The sequence below is a fragment of the Diaporthe amygdali genome, assembly GCF_026229845.1.
Source record: "Diaporthe amygdali strain CAA958 chromosome Unknown NODE_19_length_847323_cov_64_739301, whole genome shotgun sequence".
In the NCBI taxonomy this organism is placed as follows: Eukaryota; Fungi; Ascomycota; class Sordariomycetes; order Diaporthales; family Diaporthaceae; genus Diaporthe; species Diaporthe amygdali.
The window spans coordinates 490881-514070 of record NW_026517039.1 but is presented as its reverse complement, the minus strand read 5'-3'; the positions used below and the strand labels follow the sequence as shown (position 1 = coordinate 514070).

Below are 23190 nucleotides of genomic sequence, written 5' to 3'. Positions count from 1 at the left end.
GACATAGTATGCCTCATTTTCATACTATCAGAGTGCCACCGGAAGCTTTTCGCGGGAAGCACACAGGCCAAGCCGTGTGAGACAGCTAGACAAAGTTTTCCCGACTCGACCGACCGTTGACCGACTCGAGCATGTTTTCACATATCTTCTGTGCAACAGCTAATGGTATAGCTCTCCGATTTCATAGGCCATTCCTTGTCAATCTCAGGTTCTTAGTCTCGCGATTCTTCTTCCCCGAAGGTTTGGCTTGAAAAGGTGGAGCGATGTAAGCCGGAATAAAGGAAGCTCAAGTTCAGGTGCAATCCGGTCTCGGCGTAGAGTTACTAACATTGCTCTGCCGGGGCCGAGCGGGAAATTGTTAGCAAAGCCTCCAATCCGATTCGAGGCCAAACGGAGTCATCCTCCCTCCTCACATTGATTTTTCCGTTTCAACGAACTGCCAGGACTACATACAAGATGGCACCGAACATTCTCGTATTCGGCGCTGGCAGCATCGGTGGTGTATACACATACATACTGTCTCGCGCGGTCTCAGCCACCAACATCACGGTAACATGCCGCTCCAACTACGAAGCCGTCTCCAACGACGGATTCACCATAAACTCGACACTCTGGGGCAAAGGGCTTAACGTCAAGCCATCGGTTGCCAGGAATGTCACGGAGGCAGTACAAGCCAATGGAGGAGATCCATTTGACTATGTCATCGTGACTAGCAAAGCTCTCAACACTACGCCTTCGACAGCACATCTCATCAAGCCCGCCGTGGCATCCGGCAAGACTACTATAGTGCTCATCCAGAATGGCATAGACACCGAGACTCTATTCGCAAAGCTGTTCCCCGATAACCCGATCCTGACCACGGTGGTCTACCTCCCCGCCACCCAGGTCGAACCTGGAGTCATCGAGCACCAAGAGGTCGAGCTGCTGCATATCGGAACCTACCCAGCTTCTGCGCCCGAGCCACACAAGGCCGCAGCAAAGGCCTTCTCAGACCTCCTAACCTCCGCAAAGGCATCCTCTAAAGTCCACGATGACGTCCAGCCCGAGCGCTGGTCGAAGCTTATCGTCAACGCATCGTGGAACTCAATCTGCGCGCTGACGCGGAGCCGGGACCGACCCCTCCTGGACGTCAGCAACCAGTCCGGCAGCTTCAAAGACTTCGTCAGGGGCGTGATGCTGGAGATTGCAGCGACGGCGCAGGCGTACGGCTACGCGCATATCAACGAGGAGCTCGTCGACTTCCAGCTCCAGCGTGCCTCCGTCCGGCAGCTGCCGGGCATCCAGCCCTCGATGTTGGCTGACGCGCTGGCTGGCAGGAACATGGAGGTCGATGCGATTGTCGGGAACACTGTGAGGCTTGCGAGGGATAAGGGTGTTGCGACGCCGATGCTCCAAACGATTTACTTCCTTGCGTCTGGCCTTGACATGAGCTTCACGCTGGCGCGGTCATGACCAAGGCGCCTTTTGTTTTTGCCGGAACCGGATGGGCCAAGCTAGAGTTCGCGAAACTTTACACTTTCTATAGACATTTGTGTATTAAATGGACGTATTGAACTAGTCATTGGTATGAACTTATTTGTGCTTGCATTTCCAGAGCAGCTCTTATACATACCTAGACTAGGTAGCCAGACTCTGTTCCAACGTTCTGAATTACCAGCTTACTCTGTAGGTTCGAAGTCTGCCGTATCTCGTCCACTCTGATGCGTCACATACTCACACTCAGTCCCATGTATACCACCAAATCATAGCTTTATCACGGTCATCATGCATGATTTGAGGCTGATGATATCAGTGGTTTGTGTATTGCAGGCCGCCAATGGTAGCCACCACCTAGTCTGCTGTGCCGCAGGTTCACACGACAGCCCCTTCCTTCTCGTTTCATAGCACCAACACAATGCATGCGTGCATGTACGAGGCAGATATGTATGTCCGAGCTACGCAGAACCAACAGGCCCAACATAAATGCTGTTCTGCTAACCCCGCACCCTTAGGCAGCAATCAGGCGTGCTATTCTGACTTCCAACGTCGATCTGGTCAACGAACCTTGTAGCAAGCTCGCTATCTCGTCTCGCAATCAAACACAATACTATTGTCGGCGGCAGCTTGCCGAAGATGAAGCGTCAACCAGACCAAAAGAACGGAAAGGTTTTCCAATTCCGCGATTCTTCGGAATGGAACGAAAGTGAGAGAGTGGCTGTCCGAGTGCCAAAGAATGTTCGCAGGCACATGGTCATTGTCCTAGAAAGTTCTCGCAACACTAAAGGCTATGTCAAGATCTTAACTGTCCGTTGCCTGATATTTTTGATTTGAGAACACTATCTGACTCATATCATCTTATATGTAGATAACATCAAGTCAAAACCAACCCAGCATCGATGCGAATCTCTTCATTCCTATTGCCCCGAGCCCCAAGAACCGCATCATCAACATGCAGCTGAAATTTGCAGGACTAGGAGTCCCCTGCGGTGGACTAACACAGCGAGGGTTCCACAACCTGTCGTACGTACGGGTCGAAAAGGTCTATGAGGTTCCTATGAGCGTTCTCGAACCGTTTCAATGGGGAGAAAAGCATGTACGACTTCAAAATAATTCATGGCGAAGTTTGGTGGCACACATGAAAAAGCTTGAACAGAACTCGGCGTAGTCATATGGGGTCAACTTCAAGTACTTATTCGTGCAGAATGAATAAAACTGTTATAAAGCTACATACCCCACTCCCCCCCCCCCCCCCGCGGTCTCGTTGACACACAGGATTTGAGACTCAAGCCGATTCTGCGCCAATGATACAGACTCGTCTCAGCGCAAGAAAAGCTGTCCAGTGTCATGATGGGAGCCTCAGCCTTGAAGGCCGCTGCCTTTAATTTGCGACATCAGACACTTGGTCTAGAGAGAATACGCAATGTCTCTGAGTTTTCATTACAGTCGAGGCATGTGTGCAAGAAATACATTTTCAATATCTGTTGATCAAATATTGCATTAGTGTGACAATTCGCAGCGTCAGGCCACACAGCACTTGAGTAACACAACGCAGCTGTGGCCCACTCGTTTCACACAATCAACGTCATAGTTCGTCCCTTAGGGGCGACCTTCGTCATGTCGCCGTGCGATGAGCACCGTGACAACGACGTAAATGTAGCGTAACTGTATTTTTGATTCAGAGACTTCTCAAGACGTAAGAATGTGGTATCATGACGGAATAAATATCAATCGGCTTCTTCCAGCAGAATTTCACTTCGCCGCACACTTGGCAACAAACATCACCACAACACCACCAACCACGATCATTCCCAACAATAGACAGCACTTGACCTCCAAAATCGAACCCAAAAATCATTCCAAATACCCAAAATGCCGACAGAGTTCAAGCTCAACACCGGTGCCGCCATTCCAGCCATTGGATTCGGCACATGGCAGGACGCCGACAGTCAGGAAGATGCTGTCTATCACGCTTTAAAAGCTGGCTACCATCACATCGACACTGCACGGATGTATGCTCTTCCTTCATTGACAGAAAGACTATTGCAAACAGCTTACTCGTGGTTTCAGATACGGAACTGAAGCCGCCGTGGCCAAGGGCATCAAGAAATCCGGAGTTCCGCGCGAGAGGATATTCCTCACCACCAAGCTTTGGAACAACGCACACCACCCAGATGACGTCGAAAAAGCCCTTGATGCTTCTTTGAAAGACTTAGACACGGACTACGTAGACCTCTTCCTCATCCACTGGCCTGTGGCTTTTGCCCGCGGCGATGAGCCCTTCCCTAAGGACGGCGATAAGCCCAAGACGGAGAACATCGACTACGTCGATACCTACAAGACTCTAGAGAAGGTCTTCAAGAAGGGAAAGGCCAAGGCGATCGGAGTCTCCAACTTCAGCAAAGCCGAAGTGGAGCGGGTACTGAAGGAGTGCGAGGTCGTTCCGGCAGTGCACCAGCTGGAGTCACACCCGTGGCTGCAACAAAAGGAGTTCGCCGATTTCCACAAACAGAAGGGCATCCACATCACCCACTACTCGCCACTGGGCAATCAAAACGATATATACGGCGACAAGGAGGGTAAGCTCATTGATGACCCAGTGCTCGAAGAGATTGGAAAGAAGCACGACAAGACTGGTGCCCAGGCTGCACTGGCGTGGGGCATCGCTCAGGGCCACTCCGTCATCCCAAAGAGCAAGACCCCTGAACGAATCCAGCAGAACTTCAAGGGTGACTTCAAGCTGGATCAGGACGACTTGAAGAAAATTGATGGCATCGACAAGAAGTTGAGGTTCAACGACTCCTCCGATTCCTTCGGCTACGACTTCTTCAAGGATCTGGATGGCAAGCAGTGAACAAACACTGAATAGCTGCAGCACGCACTATGACAACTATTGAAGTTAATGACTCCTTTCTCATTCAACCTTGTACTTCCTTGCAGGCCCCGGAATAGTCTTTCCCTGGGATCATTTGTATTCTAGTCGCTGTGCTGTCCTTATGAATCGAATAGGTCTCCGCCCAAAATAACACTAAATATTCTAGCTTTAGCCAAAACATCGCATCTTGGAAGCAAATTGCAGACAAATCCACATATATGATATCCCCTTGGCACTGAGACCAAATCTATTTCAAGACTTCAATTCTGCTCCGTCCTCCACCTTTTTCACCTCGGAAATGGTGCCTTCCCGACTGCTGGAAGACTCAACAGGAGTGGCTGTCTTGTCCTTCCCAAGTCTCAGGCCCTTGACTACAAGTGAGATCTGTCTCCAGCCATCTATGATGGGGAAGAAGCCGGCCACGAGCATGGTTCCCCACACCCAAATGATGGATATGACCACCCAGGCAGCAAAGAACTGACGGCTAAAAATATACTTGGCCGCGTACATTGGCAATGGCCACAGCACCCAGTGGCCAAAGAAGGTTGCCAGGGCCCAAGCACTAGCAATGACACCCCAGTGCTTGAGATTCGCCCGGTCATCAGTGTAAGATGAGGACGCCTCCACGTGAGACTCGGGAACCCTTTGGTTCTGCCCGTGGGTGGTCTTGTGGTTGTCAAAGAGCAGTCTCTCCTTCCGAAACTCAGCCCAGTCGTAATTAGCCGGTCGTACCAAGGATATCACGACAGAGTATAGTGCAGGGCTCAACGCCGAGGCCGTGGTCCCGTAGACACAAGGCAGGGTCGCACCAGTGGAGGCGATGGAGATCTCGCCGTAGAACGCATGCGCAGAGCCCAGCCAGACAGCGAGCCCAGTGACGAGACCCAGGAGGGGTGAGACGATGGCGGCGACCCTGGACTGCTTCTTCCAGAGGATGGTGAAGGTAGTCGGGAAGATACCTGGGCACGTCAGCACACCAAGCATGTACAGCGTCCAGCCGAGATCGACGCTGCCGTAGTAGAGCGCGGTTGAGAAAGCGGCGGAGAAGACACCGAAGATGACGACGCCAATATGGCTCCAGCGGATGACGTCGCGGTCCGTCGCGCCGCGGTTGAGGTACTGCCGGTAGATGTCGAACGTGATGATGCTAGAGACGGCGATGACCTGGGCCGAGATCGTCGAAGTCACGGCCATGAAGGTGATGAGCAGTACCGCCGCGGCGCCACCTTTTCCTGCGATGGCGACGGCCGCGTACGGGAGGACGAGGCCGTTGGAGATTTCCACTGTGGACATGCGGTCTGGGTATGTGGGGAACCGGGGGGACTGAATTGCTTCGAGGCCAAGGGCGGAGAGCGACATGAGGGTGCCGAGACACCAGGGGATAGCGAAGTATGCGATACCGCCGATGATGTACCCCGGGACTACGGCCTGTGGCGCGGCAGAGAAGGCTTTCGTGAAAAAGCCTGTGTCCATGATGACCAGGCCAAAATTTGCGAGGATGTGGATGATACCGAAAAGGATGGCCTTTGGACAATGCATGTCAGCTGGGCCATGTCATTCGAAGAAGAAAAAAGTCAGGTCTGATGCGTCTTACATCCTTGCTGGCCATTGTCAAGTAAGACCCGTCATGGTTGCCTGCGACAGGATGGGCCTTCCCAGCCGTGACGACCAGGTCGAAGAGATGGCCTGGTGAAGATATCTCAGGCACCGAGAATGTCGCGATGGTGAAGTAGCAGATTATGATGGTAATGATGAAGGTGTGGAAATAATCTGTCAAAAAGGTGGCTTTGATGCCGCCGACAAATGTGTATAGAACCACACTTGCCGGGAGCAAGAAGATGGCGGCTACCACTGGCATTCCAGTACTGCATTCGATGTTAGTCCAGATGCCCAAACGATTATGAACACTGCAGGATGAGAAGATTGACTTACAGAGCTGATATAGCAGCGCTTGCACCGAGCAGCATGTTGGCAACGGCGATGATGTTGTTTATAAGGCAAAGTGCAATCCAGACTATATGGGCAACGTTGCCGTATCTTATGCGGACAATTTCCAAGAGCGTATGAGCCTCCGGAATGCGCATCTTGCATGCAATTCCCAACACCGCAAAAAAGACGATCATGGGAGAACATCTACATGAGGACTGGGTTAAGTAATTCGAAGGACACGTCCTGGACTGGCTCAACTCACCCAGCAGCAAACCAAAAAGGACCCGCAATACCGTAGTTATATCCTACGAGGGTACTTCCTAACATTGCGGTACTCCACAGCCAACTAGATATGACTGCAGAGGCAGTCAGCCCGGTACCAACCTTGCGATTAGCCGTCATGAACATCTCGGTGGTCTTGTTGTCCTCGCCCACCGTCTTCTTGAGGAGATAGGTAACGAATATCATAATGAAGGCGATGAGGAAGCCGATGACCACGACGACCACATATCCAACAGCCTGAGGCAAAGGAGGCTCGATAGAGCCACTCGACGCTGCGGCGCCTGCACGAGAGAATATCGAGGTCATGATGGAATCTGCAGCGATGACACTTGGAGGGTGACAGTGACGATCAACGCAGGCACTGTTGCAACCGAACGGATGTCACGAATATTTAAGGGAACATCAAGCCTCCGATGTTTATCGGGGACTAGAACTGTCCCAATGAGCAGTTATTCTGTAAAACCTGGTCCTGCACGACGTAAGTTTGCGGCCCCACGCTGCCGGTACGCAGAAGCGATTGTGCCATAATGCCTAACATGGCATCTCGACATAGTCGCAGTCCGGTGTTGTGGGTTAGCGAGAAGCGACTAGACGCGATGGAACAGTTTTTCCCAAGTGAAAAAGGATGGCAGATTACCGAGATCTTGGGTCAACGGGCGGGGATAGGTCCGAACGACAGGAGTGAAATCGCTGTGCGGGTTGGGATATCTATTGCGACTCATTAGGCTCGATGACGCGAAAGCGGGTTGCCCTGTTGCCATGCAGCTCCATGCGGCCGATCTCATGGATCAACAACCTTCTCACCACGCAGCGATCGCGCTACTAGCTGCGCATGCGGAGCTCACTAGATGAAGCGCACGTGGGGTAACCGTGGGCCAGAGGTCTATTGAGCTGAATTCGTTGTGATGAAAAAGGCTCGAGTTTCTACCCAAAGCTGAGGCACTTCTGCGCAGCTCTTCGTCTCATTTCGCCCTTATCTCTCACGAAACTCTGGACAATGGCATCATCCACCCCCCAATCGAGCAATGGGCCATCTGGCTCCAGCTCGGGCGCCAAGAAGCAGCTGATCATCAACGCCTTTGTCGAGTCCTGCAGTGGCCATCAGTCCCCTGGCCTTTGGAGGCATCCGCGGGACCGATCCTCGGACTTCAATAATATCAAACACTGGGTTGAGCTAGCCCAGCTGCTGGAGAAGGGTAATTTTCATGGGATGTTTATTGCTGATGTGCTTGTAAGTATTGTGACTCAGTAATGAAAATTCATGATGGTAACTGAATATGAAAGGGCTCCTATGATGTATACAAAGGCCCGCGGAATCCCGACCCGGCGATTGTCTCAGGGGCACAATGGCCGGTCAATGAACCGCTTGCCGTTGTCCCAGCCATGGCAGCGGCGACCAAGAATCTCGGCTTCGGTGTCACCCTGGCCACGACTTATGAGCAGCCTTACCATCTCGCTCGAAGGCTGAGTACAGTCGACCACTTGAGTGGGGGCAGGGTCGGCTGGAACATCGTGACTGGCTACCTGGACTCAGCAGCGAGAAACCTTGGCCACACTGAACAGCCAGATCACGATGAGAGATACGCGATTGCGGAGGAATACGTGGAGGTGATGTACAAGCTATGGTAAGTCAATTAACAATCAGCGAATAATTATTCACATCGAACGCATCATCTGATACCTCACGCAGGCAATCGTCGTGGCGCGACGACGCAGTGAAGCTCGACAAGGAGAAGGGCATATACACAGACCCGAAGCTCGTTCGGACAATTGACCACGTCGGGAAGTACTACACAGTTCCCGGGCCGCACATCTGCCAGCCATCTCCGCAGCGGACTCCAGTCATCATGCAAGCCGGGACCTCAAAGGCAGGCAAGACCTTCGCAGCACGACACGCCGAGGCCATCTTCGTAGCCGGGCACAGCCCGTCGGTGATCGCCAAGAACATCGCCGAGATCCGGGCAATGGCGCGGGACGACTTCGGGCGCGACCCGGCCAGCATCAAGTTCCTGGCGATGCTGTGCCCGATCATCGCGGACACGGCCGAGGAGGCGACGGCCAAGTACCAGGAGTTCGTGGGCTACGGGTCTGAGGACGGCGCGCTGGCGCTGTTTGGCGGCTGGACGGGGATCGACCTGGCCAAGTACGGCGACGACGAGGAGCTGCGCCACGTCGAGTCCAACGCCATCCGGTCCGCTGTCGAGTCGTGGTCCAAGTCCGTTCCGGGCGTCCCCAAGTGGACCAAGCACACGGTCGCGAACCATATCAAGGTCGGTGGCCTCGGGGCCACTGTGGTGGGCACGGCGGAACAAGTCGCGGACGAGATGGAGAGGTGGGTCAGGGAGGCTGACGTGGATGGCTTCAACCTGGCTTATGCGCTGATGCCTGAGACCTTTGAGGAGGTGATCGAGCGCTTGTTGCCTGTACTGCGTCAACGTGGGCTGTTCTGGGACGGGTATGCTGTTGATGGCGGGACTTATAGGGAGAACTTGTATGGAAAGAAGGGACTTGCACGGCCTCCACCAGACCATGTGGCTGCAAAATACCACTGGAAAGCTGGCGACTAGTTTTTTTTTGGTTCAATGAAAGTCAATTAGTTGCTATTTCTGCTTGTGAGTACATTGCATCTTAAGAAACGATATGGATAATTCTCGGGAAATGTTTTTTTCTTTCTTTTTTTTTAAACAAAAAAAATTACTTTCTATCAAAAGCCACTGCGCCCGAACTCCTGCCTAGAATCCAGTCCCAAGATATTGAAAATGTAAAAATACCTACGGAGACCTCGGCCAGCCTACGGAAAGCGTTTAGAAGTCCGCTTGTTAATCTTCCACGCTTGTCGAATTGCCTTCTCGCGAGCATTGGCCGCTACTCGCCAGCGAATTTCAGACTTCTCACACCTCTCAAACATACCATCTCTTGTAGGGCTGCTGCACAGAGCTGCTGCTATCTCATGCAGAAGCATTCTTTTACGGTCAGCGAAGTAGGGGTACTTACCGATGATTTTATCAGCCAGTTGGAATGTATGCATACCCGTCTGCTCTTCCGGGGCATCAAGGAAGGCTTGGATGACAAGTGACTTGAAGCTGTAGGGGGGCCGAGTCTCGAGCACGGGTGCGTCCGTCCAAATGGGTCGACTTTGCTCGGCTTCCTGGGGTGGTACAACGGGACGAACCTCGGTGATCACGCAGTCATCCTCAGTGTCGTCGCCCAAGTCCACATCTTGCTGGCGAGTGTCTACACGAAGCATGCACAAAGCACGAGCCCCTTCCAGGACTTCTGGATCCACAGAGATGTTCATCTTAATACCGAACAGCTCACTTATTCTTCTAGTCTCGACACGATCTGGTGCTTCAAGCTTGTGAAGTGGATATGTCTGCATGCTTGGATGTTAGAGTGGATGGTGGTGAGCAGTTTTGGGCAAGATGAGTCGAAATCGAGAGCTCACAGGCATATATAGAGTGAAGCATTGTGGGCGTGGCCTGGAATTGAACATCAAGAACAATTTTGTTGTCCGGGTCCTCATCAATGACTTTATTTCCCTAAATACCCGTCCGTGAATCCCATTATCCTCAACATAAAGAATGCATAGTAGACTTGTGTCCTTGCCGCGATGTCCCACTTGAAGACTTTATGCTCTTGGAAATCATAGCAGGTCTTGCTTGTGGAAAACAAACGCATTGTTCTATGCCTCGTTGCCACTAAATGCCTTCCATGTCAGCATACAACATCAGAAAGGTGTCTTCACCCTTGATGATCAAAGAAGACATACAGCATAGCCCATTGGATAACCACTGAATAGGCCTCCAAATGCATCTAACACCATGGTTGGAAGAGCGCCTTCCCCACCTCATTCCTCAGACAGTATTGAGCAGGCCTGCGACGGATGATCCTGTACCGTAGTCTGATATCACTGGTCGATGGTGTACACCCTCCCAAGGAGAAGACTTAGTAAGTGCATGTCAGACTACAACCATCCGCGACTTGCATTGCCGATGTGTGTATAAGTGTTCAGTTATAGAAAATATGTTGATCCTCCGATAACGCAACGGTCACTGCAACTCCAGTCTTACACCACATGCAACACTGTTTCCAATATGTCGGGCCGGAATATCGCAGAACTGGGCGACGAGATCTCGAGCCTCACTAAGAAGACTGCAAAAGACTTTCAAACACAGGGCAAAAAAATCCCGTCTAATCATGATATCTCAGCTACCGGGACAGAGCCTATAGTAGATGGAGAGTCAGCATTAAAATTGGCCGAAGCAGCAAGAGAGCTCGAAGCTCTCGTCTTGGGCCCGCATCAAACCTTGGGTCTGATGGGCCTTTCCGTGAGTATCTTGAATCGTGAGCTTCAACCAGAATCTAATGATCCAGGTGCACGATGCCTCAAGCCTCGGCGTCATAGCCGAGTTCGACATCGCCAGCCTTGTGCCCCTCGACGGCTCCGCTACATTCGCAGAGCTCGCAGAGGCGACCGGACTGGATGAGGACAGGCTGAGTGCGTCCTATCAGAACTAGTCTCTCCCAAAAGAATAACTCGCTGACACTTGATACACCTCGCTTCTCAGCCCGCATCCTACGGTACGGAACAACAAATTTCATTTTCCGCGAGAACCCAGCCGGCCACATCCGCCACACCACCCTTTCAGCCCACCTCGCCCGCTCGCCCCCCACCGTCGCCTTCCAGCGCACCCTAGCCAGAGTCTTCAACCCAGCCAACGCGAGCCTCCCCGCCGCGCTACGCGCCCACCCGGCCACGGCGTCCCTGACGCAGACGGCCCACAACATCGCGCGCGGCACGGACGCGCCCTTCTACTCCTGGCTGGACGATGCTGCTGCAGCGGGCGACCTGCGCAAGGTCTTCGACGTTGGTATGGAGGGCATCAGCCGCGGCGGCCAGCGCCTGCAGGACACGGACCTGCGCGCGTATCCGTGGGCGGACCTCGGCGCGGGAGCGGTGGTCGTGGACGTGGGCGGGTCGCGGGGCCACTTCGCGCGGGACCTCGGGGAGCTGAACCCTTCTTTCAAGCTTGTTGTCCAGGACCTGCCGCGGGTGGTGGAGGGGCTGACGGAGGAGTTTGCTAACGGTGGTGATGGCGATGATGGCAATGTGGTGACGTACCAGGCGCACGACTTCTTCGACGTCCAGCCTGTTGGTGGCGCGGATGTGTATTTCCTGCGTCATGTATTCCACAACCACCCAGACGCGGAGTGCGTTGCGATATTAAAGGCGCTGCTCCCTGCGCTCAAGGTGGGGAGTAGAGTGCTTGTCAGTGAGTATGTTGTGCCTCCTTCTGAGGACCTTGATGCGGGGCTTGGTACCAAGGCAATGAGGTAAGTGAACGTTGGCAAAACCTATGCTTTAACAGCGACTTTGTGCTGAAACGCACATGTATAGGCAGATGGACCTGATGACCATGGCGCTCTTCAATGCGAAGGAGCGGACCAGGGATGAGTACGCAGCGCTTTTTGGGAGGGCGAGCGAGAGGCTTGTCTTGGAGGGGACATACCAGGTGCCTGACGACCCGAGGAGTTGTATTTTTGAGGCGATTTATAAGGGCTGAGGCTGAGGCATTCTCCCTGTCTTTCATCCTCATAGAGCCACGACAGTATCCTGTAATTAACGACCGTTGGACCCCAATCTAGCCAACACGTTTGTGCAATCGTAAGTAGGGAATTTGTTTAAGTGCAAGACATAAAAATGGACGGGCACATCTGATTTGTCATTTTTATACAACAATTACCTAGCCAGGCACAGCTGCAAACTCCTCTTTCAATTCGTCGCGCCTGGTCGGGCCGACTCTGACCTGACCGAAACGAACCTTAACTCCACGCAATCCAACAGATAAAGGAAGGAAACCAAGAGGGTATTTTGTGCTGTGTACCATCAATTCCACGTTCTTCCTCCCTATCTTCTGAGATAAGGAAGCCGGGGCATGAGAAAATCAGCAATAGGTAGATACAAGCCGCTCGAAAGGACAAGACAACCACATCAGTCTTTTGCGCGCACGTATTCAATACAGCTACCAAGAGAAGAAGCCTCAATTTATAGCATCGTCCCACCCGTCGTCATCTCCCATCTCAACGTCGAACTCCGTGTCTAGCGCTGCCTGACCCTGCCGGATCAGCGCCTGCAGCTCCCCGTTCAGCCTGTCGAGCCGCGACGAATTGCGCCTCTCGGCCGCCGCCTGCTTGACCGCGAGGTTCTTTGCCTCGTCGTCCAGGCGGGGGCTCAGCTCTGGGTCGAACGGGGCCGGGGGCCGACCCCGGCCCGCCGAGAGGCTCGTGGCGCTGCGCCGGTGGCCAATGCCTGAGGGCGTGCCCGACCTGGGGATGAGTGATGAGGTAAGAGGCGAGTGGTGGATCGAGTGGTGGGTGGAGTGGCGGCTCGTGGGCCGGCTGGGGGAGAGTCGTTGAGTGTTTGATGGAAGTGTTCGTATGTTTGCGAAGGGATTGGGGCCGAGGCCGAGGCCCTTTGGTTGTGGTAGACGCGAGCCGTTGATCGCGACGGTTGGCGTGACTGGCGTTGATCGCGAAGGAGGTGATCGTGGGCTCGCAAAGCTGGCCGCGTCGTTGGGGCCTAATGTTGGTGTTGTCGGGGAGCCGCCCGCGTAAGAGGCGTTGGAGGCCATGGACAACCTGGATGCAGAGCGCGGAGGCTGGATACCGGACTTCTGCTCGAATCCAAATCGCGGTGAAGTTACACTGAATCTTCGAGCAGCGGGATTCATAGGACCGGGTGACTTGGTCGGGGTCGCATAGGACCGCGGCTGTTGCAAACGAGAAGCCATGTTGGCACTTCGGGTCGGGAGTCGAGACGAAGGTATTGATGTCAGTGATGAGCGCTTGGTATTCAACGCGGGCCTGCGCGCCGCTGGAGATTGCTCGTTTTCATCAACCATGACCCAATTCCGCCTCAGCTCGTCCGACTCCCCAATCGTGCCCGTCTGCCTCCTCTTGGCCGAAGGTCGCTCGGGTGTTGTGTCTGGAGACTCTTCTCGCCGAAGGGCTTCCAGCTGTTCCTGCTCCCGCAATTGGCGTTCCTGCTGTTCCTGTTGTTCCTGCAGGACTCGCTGCTGCTCCTGTTGTTCTTGGTCCGGGTATTCACGGTAGATTTCCTCTTGCCTGTGGTCTTGGTAGTCCGGGATACTGTCCGGAAGATAAGAGATCACGTCGGAGGCCACGGGGAAAGCGCCTGGTGGGCTGAGTGGGTTGTCTTGTTCGTAAGAATAGGACGGTACGTCCGTAGAAAGACGAAGTGGTGGCGGGTTGTTGATGGGTTGGCCATTCGTTTCATAGGCCTTTCCACCTCCTGCTTGGAAGCCTTGGAATGCACCAGCGCCGCCCTTGCAGAACTCCCAGACTTTTCCCACAACACCTCCTATCGCTTGAAAGGCAAAAGTGGTCCAGCCTGCTGTCCTGGGAGTGATTGGTGTCGTCGTATCGGCCTGGGCTAGGTTCGATAGACCGAGTGACGGTGTTGTCGGGTCTTCATGCGGTCTTTTTGATCCCAGCTCCAAGCGGCGTCGGTAGTCAATGTCAGAGTACAGGCTGTCGTCCAGTCCGCCATTCCCCGGTGTGACTTGTGTGCCGGGCGTCTCTATTTGACCTGCCAATGTGTACCTATCCTGGCCCTGCGCACTGTCCTCCATTCCTGAAACCTTATCAAAATACGAGTTGGAGCCTCTGCTTTCATCGTATGTGCGTTTCCTCCCTAATTTCGGCACAGGTGTTGTGTTGTTGGCGGAGGTGTTATCCGAGAGCATCGAGCCGGTGGACTTTGACAGGTTGTAGGTGGAGGAGGATGGTGAGACTGGAGGGCGGAACATGTTGGCGTTGAGGGCGGTGGAGGAGGTGGTCGGCTCGGAGAAGTGGAAGGCGCCTGGCATGTGAAATGGCGACGCAGACGCCATCTCGAGGGAAGAGGTCCCGAGGACAGCCACGCGGAGGCAGGCTGGTTGTGAGAATGGGTTGGATCAAAGTGGACGACCTCCAGGCGGGATCGCGTAATTCGTGACTGGAGCTCTGAAGCTCAGTAGTTGCGACGTTGAGCCTCTGACCTCTGGTCTGCAGGGAGGCACCCTCGTGAGAGTGGCAGGGAGGTGTATCGTAACAGGACGGAGCTGTAGTTGTGTGCTCCCCGTCGTTGTTGTTGAAGCTGGAGCTCTCAAGGTCTAGGTTCACGCACGCTCTGCCCCGGCTTGGCGCGAGTCGTGAAGCAGCATTTCTGGCTGGAGTTGGCCCCCCTTGCTGTGTCCCCCAAGATTACCCTCAAATTTCCGTCAAAGCCGTCGAGTCGGGGTCTGGCGAGGCGGTCGAGGCTCGGGGTGAGCTGTGTGTCCGGTAGTGGAGCAGCGATGAGGCTGTGGGAGGGGTGGCAGAAGCGAAGCGAAAGGGAAGGGTACACTGGGCCAGACTGGACTGGATCATTCACGGTAAATAAAACAGGAACAGGCAGACGACGTCAATGGCTGCAGGGATCGTCGTGATCGATCTAAGTCGTCCGGGGTCCAGCTCCTTGCTCTTGGGTCGCGCTACTCGGTCGAGAAACGAAGGAGATGCTGCAAAGATACTGGTGATGATCAGACGATGCTTTCTAGAAGCTATTAAACAAATTTGACGTGTTTCGAAATTGATGAGCGCGTGGCCGGTGCAGGTGGATCTCGTCGAAGTGGCGGTCGAGAGGCGTGCAGATTACAGGTGCTGGGCTTCCAGTTGGGGACCTCGGGAGTGGAGCTGTTGGTGCTTTGCAGTGGGAGGGAGCCAGGGAGTGGGTGGGAACTGAGCAGCTCAAGTGCTGGGGAGCCGGGGGTTTAGAGCTTTTGGAGCTGGGCATGCGGGTCGAACCGAGCGAGCGGTCAGACGAACAGGACACACCCCTTCGCTTGTGCTTGTGCTTGTGATCAGTCATTCCCGTTGCTGTGGAGAAGGCCGAGCTACATCAACAAATCCCCAAACCTCCAACAAATAGAGGGGGAGATGGTAATCTACGCGATGGAAACAAAACACGTGCCGGTGCGACACCACCAGAACATCACGAATCTACCACGTGCCTCTGCTCTTGACGCTATCTTTAGCCTGGTCTCTGTCACTGTCAGTCACAGCCTTATCTGATCTTGCCTGCTCAGTCGACATTCCAATGCTGCACACGAGGCACCATCCTTCATGGACGGTCATTATCTCTGATGTACAGCGCGAGTAGATGTGGATAAGCGACAGCAACTTAGCCTTTTCAGACAGTGAAATAGAGGCTATTACTCGAATCCTGCAAATGGTTACACTAGAGGGCTGCACCCTGATAGAAATTCTGTTTGTGATGCTCCTCTTCCTTGCTAGCTTTGCACCAGAGATATGGTGATGAAGTCTCAATAAATGCACACGTGGACATGCTGCAGCCATGATGGAACACATCCTCGAGGGAGGCGAGCATTAACGGTTGAAACCCGACTGGTTTCTTCAACTTTCTGCTCCCTGATACGGCCCCAACTTGCCCATGCAGTGCAAACTCCAAGCCTTGAAGCAACTGTCGTCAAATGCATAATCAAAAACTGGCCCAGAAAGCACCGTTTGTTTCCCAGACCGTAGGCCAGTTTTGTGACGACTCCAAGAAGCTGTGCCTGAAGAGCTGCGGTGCGCTAAAAGTCCTGACCTCGTCGATGGTCGAGAGGAAGCAACATTGCCAATATCTTGGCATGCAGACGTGCAATTTAGTATGCAATGCAACACAGCCGTCTGCTGCCGTGGAACAAATAATGCAACAACGGGATATGCTACAAGGAATAGACACGGCTTACCAGCACCGTTGAGCGTGTGGATGATCTTGTACAAGTCGTAAATTTATCATGTCTCTATGCTGCTGCCGCCGCTTCTGTTCCATCTATCGTCCCTGACCAAAGAGAAAGCCAACCCGCCGCTTTGTATGTGATCTTCGTGAAGCATCGAAACGCCGCAAGCCAAGTTATCCACCCCAACCTTGTAGGTGTCCCCCCAACATTAATTCTTTGTCTGAAATCCCATACACGTGTAGTCTTCAATCAGGGCGCACCGCCCGCACCCTTGTAGTACTCATCCACCGCCTGGAGGTGGTCCTGCGGCACACCGCCCTCGACGCCAGCATCACCATGGACATGGCCCTTGCCAGCCCAGTAGGCCTCCCGCTCTTTGATGATCTCACGCGCCCACTCCTTGGTCTCGTCCAGCGCCAGCCGCGTGGCGACGTACGCGAACTCGCCGAGGTCAAGCTTCCGCTCGCCGCGCTTCTCGTACTCGACCATCTGCAGCAGCAGCTCGACCTTGTCGATGTCGTGGACGAAGTGGCTGTCGAGCGTCTCGCTGTCCTCGTACTCCTGCCACAGCGCGCGGATCTCGTCGCCCGCCTCCTTGCCCGCCTTGCCGCCGCCCCAGATCCCCGAGAGCAGCCCGCGCGTCAGGTAGTCCATGGTGTCGGCCTCGCGGCGCGATTTCTCGGGCTTCGGCACGCCGTCCACGGGCGTGATGTCGCCGACCAGGCTCTCGGCCATGTCGTGCACGAGGCACATGCGCGTGCACTTGTCGCGGTCGATGCGGGCGAGTAGGGAAGGGGGCGCCAGCATGCTGATCATTGCCATGCGGTACATGTGGTCTGCGATGGACTCGCCGCGCGCAATGCCAAATCGCCGCCATCCCTCGCGCTTGGTTGTCTTGAGCCGCTCCAGCATGTGGAAGTAGGGAATGGGTGAGGGCGAGTTCTCCTGCGGCGCGCCCGTGGGGATTGTCGCGAGGACTTTGGCGACGGTCCAGTCTCCGGTTACCTTGGGGGTGAAGACGACGGAGGGATCTGTGGGGATCATCATGTGGTCAGTATATAAGGCGTGGAGAAGGGGCATACGGAGGGGACTGGTGGACGTACCTGGGTCTGCGGGCGTGATCTGATCGCTGAGGCCGTCGAGCGGCTCGTTGTTGACTGCGCTTGGTGACATGATGCCGGCGTTGTGTGTCTACTGGTCTGTGAATCTATGCGTGTCCTGGTAGAGCCGAGCGAGTGTGTGTTATGCGATAGAAAGACGGCGGAAAGAAAAGAGCGCGCCCGCGGATTTATGTTGTCGGCGCAGTGGAGGAGGATGCCAAAGACAGACCCAGAAGCCCGTTTCGTCAAGATGCAGCAGAATTGCGGGCAAACCAGAGCAAGAACAAGGAGCGAAACGAAGTGAAGTGAAGTGTCAGGCGAACAGGCCAAGTCAGGGCGCACAGCTGGTGTTGTATTGGGCAAAGAAAGTCCGCAATCAGATGAAGCAAGATGGGGTCTTTCTCTACACCGGTCCAGGCCCGCAAACGAATTGTTGTTTGGGGTTTGCGGTCGCTGGGTGATCGACAAACAGTGGGCAGGCGGGGGCGGGGATCCCCTGTCGGACTCTTATCGCACTGCACCTGAGCCGCGATAGCTGACAACTGACAATTGACCCGTCCTGACTGGACTGGCCCAGAACTGCAACCTCCCTCCCCCTGAACGTCAATCCTCACCAGGAACCTCGACTAGACAGACCGCCGATTTCCAAATCTGATGTCTCAGCCCCTTCCATCGAGGTCTTTCTATGTATACGTATGCCCTTCAAATCTTATGAGACATGCTCGTGCTCATGTGGAAATGTCATAACTCAGCAGCTCCATCCTAAAACAACAATTATTGTTAGTTGATCCTGGAGCCAGTCGATGGGCTCAGGGGAGGAGCCACAATTGCGCAGCGACAGCGCATATAGTGCGCAAGCAAGAGGATACGTCGGGAGAATCTTGCTTTAGCTTGACGCTAGCTGATTTTACCTGCGCGGCCGAGTCGCCCAGAGTTGGCTGACATATGACTTTCTCATGACGCCGTCTCAAGTGAGGCGGTTGCCAGCGATCTAGCTGGACAAAACAGTCAGCTCTGTATCAGCACAGTAACGATGAACCATCACTGTACTGAGGCACAGTCACGCGTTTTATATTTCTTCTTCGCTTCACGGGATCAACCCACGAGAGCAATGAAAAAAAAGAATACATTGTCAAGCCGCAGCCTGAAGAGTTTGTTCAAAAAATAAGATTCTGGCCAGTGGCCTCATGAAACAGAGTCCCATGGATGATCAACCCAGCCAAAGCTGGGGAGGAAACAAAAGATTCAATTAAAGAGAAGCAAGCAACTCCAAACTCCACCCGAAGGCGTGTTCGTGCTGTTGTTCTGGTGGTGTGTTGTAAACCCTGAGCACTCAAAACTTCCTTGCTCTTTCTGTGCCCGGCCTAGCTGGCATTCCAATTCCAGCCGTTAGCACACGGAACACTTTTCCCAGGTCCACCTCTTTCTGTGCTCATTACCCAATCCGGTCGAGTTGGTCGGTGGGGACGAGGTTAGGACGGTCGGTCGGCCGGGAGTATACGGTCGGGAGCGGTCGTATGCGTATGCGGTCGTTCGTTCGGGCATGCGGTCGAGCGGTCGGGGGGTTGCAGAGGGTTTGTCGAGATGAGACACTCCCAATTTTCCTCCTCTTTCTGTGCCCGGCCTAGCTGACATTCTGATTCCAGCATTGTTAGCTCACGGAACACGGTCCCAATTCCTCCTCTTCCTGTGTCTCTGCCTGTCTGTGGTCGAGGGTGGTCGAGGGTGGTCGAGGGTGGTTGAAGGTGATCAGCTGTGAGGTAGTCAGCGCGTGAAATTGAAGTTGGGATGGAAGTAAGTGTGAGGGCGTCAGTGAGATGAGAAGTATTGTGAGTATAGTTGATGACGCAGTAGCTGGTGTAGGCTCGTGGAAGGCAAGGAGAATGAATGATGCAATTGAGTTTGGTCGAGTTTGGATGAGGATGAAAGTTGATGATGGAGTTGGGGAGAAGGTAGGCTGTTTGTTGATGTGCAAAATGAAAGACGCGAAGCCCGCAAAAAGTTGCGGCCGATGAAAATTTTCGAGGCAGCTTTGCCCCAGGAGCTGTGCTATCGAAAAGGCAACTTGAAGGGGAGAGTAGAGGAAGATCGGCGAAAGCTTTCAAAGGCTTGAGACTGAGAGGGTGATGATCTGCTTCAGTTTGGTACTGGGTGTGATGAGCGACGTAAAAATTGAAAGGGGGGAGAAAAACGAGGTAGGTGAATTATGATCTGTGCTTGCAAAGTGAGGAAAGGCGACGAAGCTGCAAGGAGGGCGCGGGCATTGTTTTTCTTGTCACTATTGCCAAGTTGCGACGCGAACGCAAAGTGAGGGGGATACATTAAACAGAGAAAAGAAGAGCAAGTGACGATGTGAGAGTATGCTGCCAGGAAGAGGATGTGGTAGGAAGAGGGATTGTCAACACTTGCATGTTGTCGTGATGTTGAGCTAGGGGCAGAGTCGTTTGTTGACAGCCTCGTAAATACTAATTTTGGGGAGGTCTCACCGGGTCCCCTAGCTCGGGATTCTGCTGCGTCGTAGGTCGGCGGAGGAGCGTCACTTGATGGCCACTACTATCACTCCTGAGGCAGTAGGCCTAGATACAGGAACTTAGGTGCTGCCCATGCCCTTGAAGCTATATAATAGCCCAATGCGCTGCCGCGCCTGAGGTGAGGACTCGGCCACAGTGGATCGATCACTGGCTGGGCTCGAGGTGGGATTTCATGATGGAAGGACACCATAGGTGTCTTCGTCCTGGCAGGGGGTTACTGGATGGGAGTTACTCAAGTCCGTAAAAGGCCCAGCATGCCTCCTACTACCATTTCTGAAAGACTTAGTATATTTCGGTCTGAATCCATGGAGAAGCTTCGTAGCTGTGCAAGGTTCAAGGGCTACCGCCACTCCTGCCAGCTTGGAATGGAAAGAGGCACACATGTATCATTACAAGAACTGTTTTAAGTCTTGATGCGTAACTTCCTTGCGAATGATGTCCACAAATCAAATTGGATGTAAGTCTGTAGCAGAAAAGCCTCCTATGCAATGTCGTCTATCGAAAAGCCCTCTAGTCTTCTCTGGACCAACCTCACCTAAACGCCTATGTTCCGCCCATGAGACGCCCATGGGATAAATCCTCAGGACTTCCTTTGCAATACGCCCTTGTACCAAGATTTCATGGTCCTCGTCGCACCGCCAACCCGATTTAGCTGACCCTCCAGCAGGATGAAGTCATGCGCGTCCCGAGGCCTCACGTCGAGCACCACGTTGGCCCCAGGGTTTCGTGCCCGGATGGTCTCAGCGAAAGAGATCACCTCCTCCCTCAACACCTCGTTCTTGCCCGCCGTCACCAGGACATCGCGTACAACCTCATCCAACCCGTCCCACCATCGGTTGTCTTCCACATCCCCAGGCATCGCCCAAACTAGCGCCTTCACCGCACCAGAGCTCTGAATCCCGCCGAGCCCTGCTGTCGTAAGAGCTGTGGCTTGTTTTACCACCTCGGATGAGACCATATCAAGATACCCGTTCTCCCGGAACGCAGGCCCATCGTCCACACTGCTCAGCCAAGGTGACACCAAGAATGCCCCTGCAAACCTCTGGCCGTCCTTCAGCTCGATTTTCCGCGCATCGGGTAAGGGATGCACCAGGTGCGCTAGCAAGCCAGCAGTCAAGTGACCACCACACGAGTCCCCGCCAAAGACAACATCCGCGGGCGACACCCGGCCCCCGTCCAGGATCACGGCGAGCGCCTCGGCGGCCTGAGACAGCTGCACAGGGTAGGCGGCGCCGGGGCACAGGCTGTACTGCAGTACGGCAACGGCAACCTCCTCGCCTGTCTCCTCAGCCGCAGCTAGGTAGACATTGCGGCACCAGTTGAGATGACCCATGTCCAGCGGGAGGACGTAGCCGCCCCCGTGGAGGAAGAGGACGAATTTGGTTGCCTTGGTGCGATCGCCCAGCCAGAGGATGGAACTACGCCCGTCGGAGAGCGGCTGGATGTCGCGTTTGAGCCTGGAGGAGAGGTAGGGTTTGTTTTCCCTCAGAATGGCGTTGGACAGTGTCGCGGCTAGCCAGACGAGGTAGACTGTGCCCGTCGGCGGCATTATGAATTGCAGCTGTGATGGGGTGAGCGTGTTCATGAGGGTTCGGATCAGGTTGCAATATATGTAGGGCAGAACTGGAAGGCCGCGGAGGAAGCATAGAGGCACTGCATGGAGGAGGTTGAAAATGAAGGTTGGCGGCGCTGAAGCTTGTTAGTCTGCGTTGCTTTTAGGAGATGGTACATGGACTCTTCTTCACAGATGATGAATAGCTTGAAAGCCAGGTCGAGCAGCTCCAACCATGATAGGCGAGCTCGCTGGTAGAGCTCCTTGGGCTCCATGATCGTTGGATATGATTTGGTTGACTTTGATATCGAAGGCATTGGTTGGTATTGCAGTCGGTTGATCTCCCGCGTGGGGGTAAGAAAATGTTTACCACCAAAAACTGGCAAGCCGCTTTTATTGAACCAAAAATCCGTGGTATGAGACTTTGCGCCAAAAATCATCTATCCCTTGCAAGTGAATCCTTTGGAGGCAGCCGCTTTTTGAGCCTAGCTGTGGATCGTCAGCACTACTTCAGCGGCTCGTGCAACTCGTAAGCTGACGACTCCGGTGTGCAGGACCGAAACATCAATCAGCACTTAGGATTTGCACCTGAAAATGGTCCCACTGTCTCGTGAAACCCCTGCCTTTGAGCTCTTCAAGCGTCTACTGGTCGCCAGCTACCTATGTAGCGCAATTATCAGCAAACCATGGCGGGCGCCGGCTCGGTGTATTTCAGTATACTTCCAGTGCTGATATCTCCCGTGGATATAAGAGCATCGAACCCGTTGGCTTGTAACTCTGCGAGGCTCCCAACACTCATTTCTTCACACTTTAAGTGTTTCCTCTTCAACAAGCGCATATCAAGCAACCAACACTAATTCCACGACCTAATTTCAAAACCTGTTACGTACAGAGGACGACCTGATCTGGAACGTCGGAACGGTTAAGAGAAGCTGTTTGCAGGTTTTTTACGATTTACTAACATATAAATTCCTCGTTGGCCCTACTGCTCGAAGGCGGCGATCTTTACGATTTTTATGCTTGAGTAGCTACGATATCCATCTGGCATAGTATTTATTGGTCCAGGAAACCTAGAGGACAAAACAAAAAGGAGGGGGTGAGGAGATCGGCTAGAGATTAAATTGGGGGTTGTTTATTCTTGCTGTTTCGAGACAGATTTTAGAGTGCTATAAACGTAGCGAATATTTATTCGTCGGCTGTATACCAGACAATGCATGTTGAAAATGTTACATGCGCAGGCAGCAGTGCACATGTAAAGCCAGAAAGGTGTGGAATCGCTCCACCTTGAAGAGGCATGGATTCGCTCACATGTGCTACCCAACATGCATAAACTATGGAGTGCTGGCGACTTCTAGTTATAAAATACCCTATCGTCGATGCTGGTCCATCTGAGCCAACAGTTTGTCAACCGATCCACCACAGCTTTCTTTCAACAAGGATTGGAACCCTCGCCAACCAGCAGGATGTTCCTGCAGCGGTTTTACTGGCAATTCAACTCTATCAGGGATAGTGGAGCTGTGTTACATATATTCAGGTCTCTGACACACAAAAACACACGCAGTTCGACAGAAATCAAAGTCGACAAGCGGTCTTCTTCAAAATAGATCTCGTCGATCGTTGATCTTCAGAACACCTGCCTGTTGGGAGGGTGCTTAGTGTT

The 23190-nt window shown here is 53.6% G+C and overlaps 10 protein-coding genes across 10 annotated transcripts; 5 read left to right on the top strand and 5 right to left on the bottom strand.

Moving 5' to 3' along the window:
- Window positions 1–456: 456 nt before the first annotated feature.
- On the top strand, window positions 457–1452 carry J7T55_010517 (2-dehydropantoate 2-reductase; the record flags this gene model as incomplete). The annotated part of the gene is made up of 1 exon (XM_053145069.1): window positions 457–1452. One exon carries the CDS (start codon window positions 457–459, stop codon window positions 1450–1452), a length of 996 nt encoding a protein of 331 aa, XP_052992364.1.
- Window positions 1453–2112: 660 nt separating this feature from the next.
- Window positions 2113–2644, top strand: J7T55_010516 (uncharacterized protein; the record flags this gene model as incomplete). The annotated part of the gene is made up of 3 exons (XM_053145068.1): window positions 2113–2202; window positions 2345–2572; window positions 2633–2644. 3 exons carry the CDS (start codon window positions 2113–2115, stop codon window positions 2642–2644), a joined length of 330 nt encoding a protein of 109 aa, XP_052992363.1.
- A 704-nt stretch (window positions 2645–3348) lies between these two features.
- Window positions 3349–4330, top strand: J7T55_010515 (ldehyde reductase; the record flags this gene model as incomplete). Its single annotated transcript, XM_053145066.1, has 2 exons — window positions 3349–3488; window positions 3547–4330. The coding sequence occupies 2 exons, from the start codon at window positions 3349–3351 to the stop codon at window positions 4328–4330; spliced, it is 924 nt and encodes a 307-aa protein (XP_052992362.1).
- Window positions 4331–4603: 273 nt separating this feature from the next.
- J7T55_010514 (uncharacterized protein) lies at window positions 4604–6868 on the bottom strand (the record flags this gene model as incomplete). The annotated part of the gene is made up of 4 exons (XM_053145065.1): window positions 4604–5875; window positions 5946–6216; window positions 6284–6484; window positions 6543–6868. 4 exons carry the CDS (start codon window positions 6866–6868, stop codon window positions 4604–4606), a joined length of 2070 nt encoding a protein of 689 aa, XP_052992361.1.
- A 691-nt stretch (window positions 6869–7559) lies between these two features.
- Window positions 7560–9129, top strand: J7T55_010513 (pristinamycin iia synthase subunit a; the record flags this gene model as incomplete). The annotated part of the gene is made up of 3 exons (XM_053145064.1): window positions 7560–7793; window positions 7847–8187; window positions 8253–9129. The coding sequence occupies 3 exons, from the start codon at window positions 7560–7562 to the stop codon at window positions 9127–9129; spliced, it is 1452 nt and encodes a 483-aa protein (XP_052992360.1).
- A 224-nt stretch (window positions 9130–9353) lies between these two features.
- J7T55_010512 (uncharacterized protein) lies at window positions 9354–9941 on the bottom strand (the record flags this gene model as incomplete). The annotated part of the gene is made up of 2 exons (XM_053145063.1): window positions 9354–9427; window positions 9557–9941. 2 exons carry the CDS (start codon window positions 9939–9941, stop codon window positions 9354–9356), a joined length of 459 nt encoding a protein of 152 aa, XP_052992359.1.
- A 715-nt stretch (window positions 9942–10656) lies between these two features.
- Window positions 10657–12126, top strand: J7T55_010511 (uncharacterized protein; the record flags this gene model as incomplete). Its single annotated transcript, XM_053145062.1, has 4 exons — window positions 10657–10890; window positions 10937–11060; window positions 11131–11896; window positions 11961–12126. The coding sequence occupies 4 exons, from the start codon at window positions 10657–10659 to the stop codon at window positions 12124–12126; spliced, it is 1290 nt and encodes a 429-aa protein (XP_052992358.1).
- A 477-nt stretch (window positions 12127–12603) lies between these two features.
- Window positions 12604–14475, bottom strand: J7T55_010510 (uncharacterized protein; the record flags this gene model as incomplete). The annotated part of the gene is made up of 1 exon (XM_053145061.1): window positions 12604–14475. The coding sequence occupies one exon, from the start codon at window positions 14473–14475 to the stop codon at window positions 12604–12606; it is 1872 nt and encodes a 623-aa protein (XP_052992357.1).
- A 2121-nt stretch (window positions 14476–16596) lies between these two features.
- J7T55_010509 (hd family) lies at window positions 16597–17520 on the bottom strand (the record flags this gene model as incomplete). The annotated part of the gene is made up of 2 exons (XM_053145060.1): window positions 16597–17378; window positions 17451–17520. The coding sequence occupies 2 exons, from the start codon at window positions 17518–17520 to the stop codon at window positions 16597–16599; spliced, it is 852 nt and encodes a 283-aa protein (XP_052992356.1).
- A 3038-nt stretch (window positions 17521–20558) lies between these two features.
- On the bottom strand, window positions 20559–21847 carry J7T55_010508 (uncharacterized protein; the record flags this gene model as incomplete). Its single annotated transcript, XM_053145059.1, has 2 exons — window positions 20559–21667; window positions 21724–21847. The coding sequence occupies 2 exons, from the start codon at window positions 21845–21847 to the stop codon at window positions 20559–20561; spliced, it is 1233 nt and encodes a 410-aa protein (XP_052992355.1).
- Between the last annotated feature and the right edge of the window lie 1343 nt (window positions 21848–23190).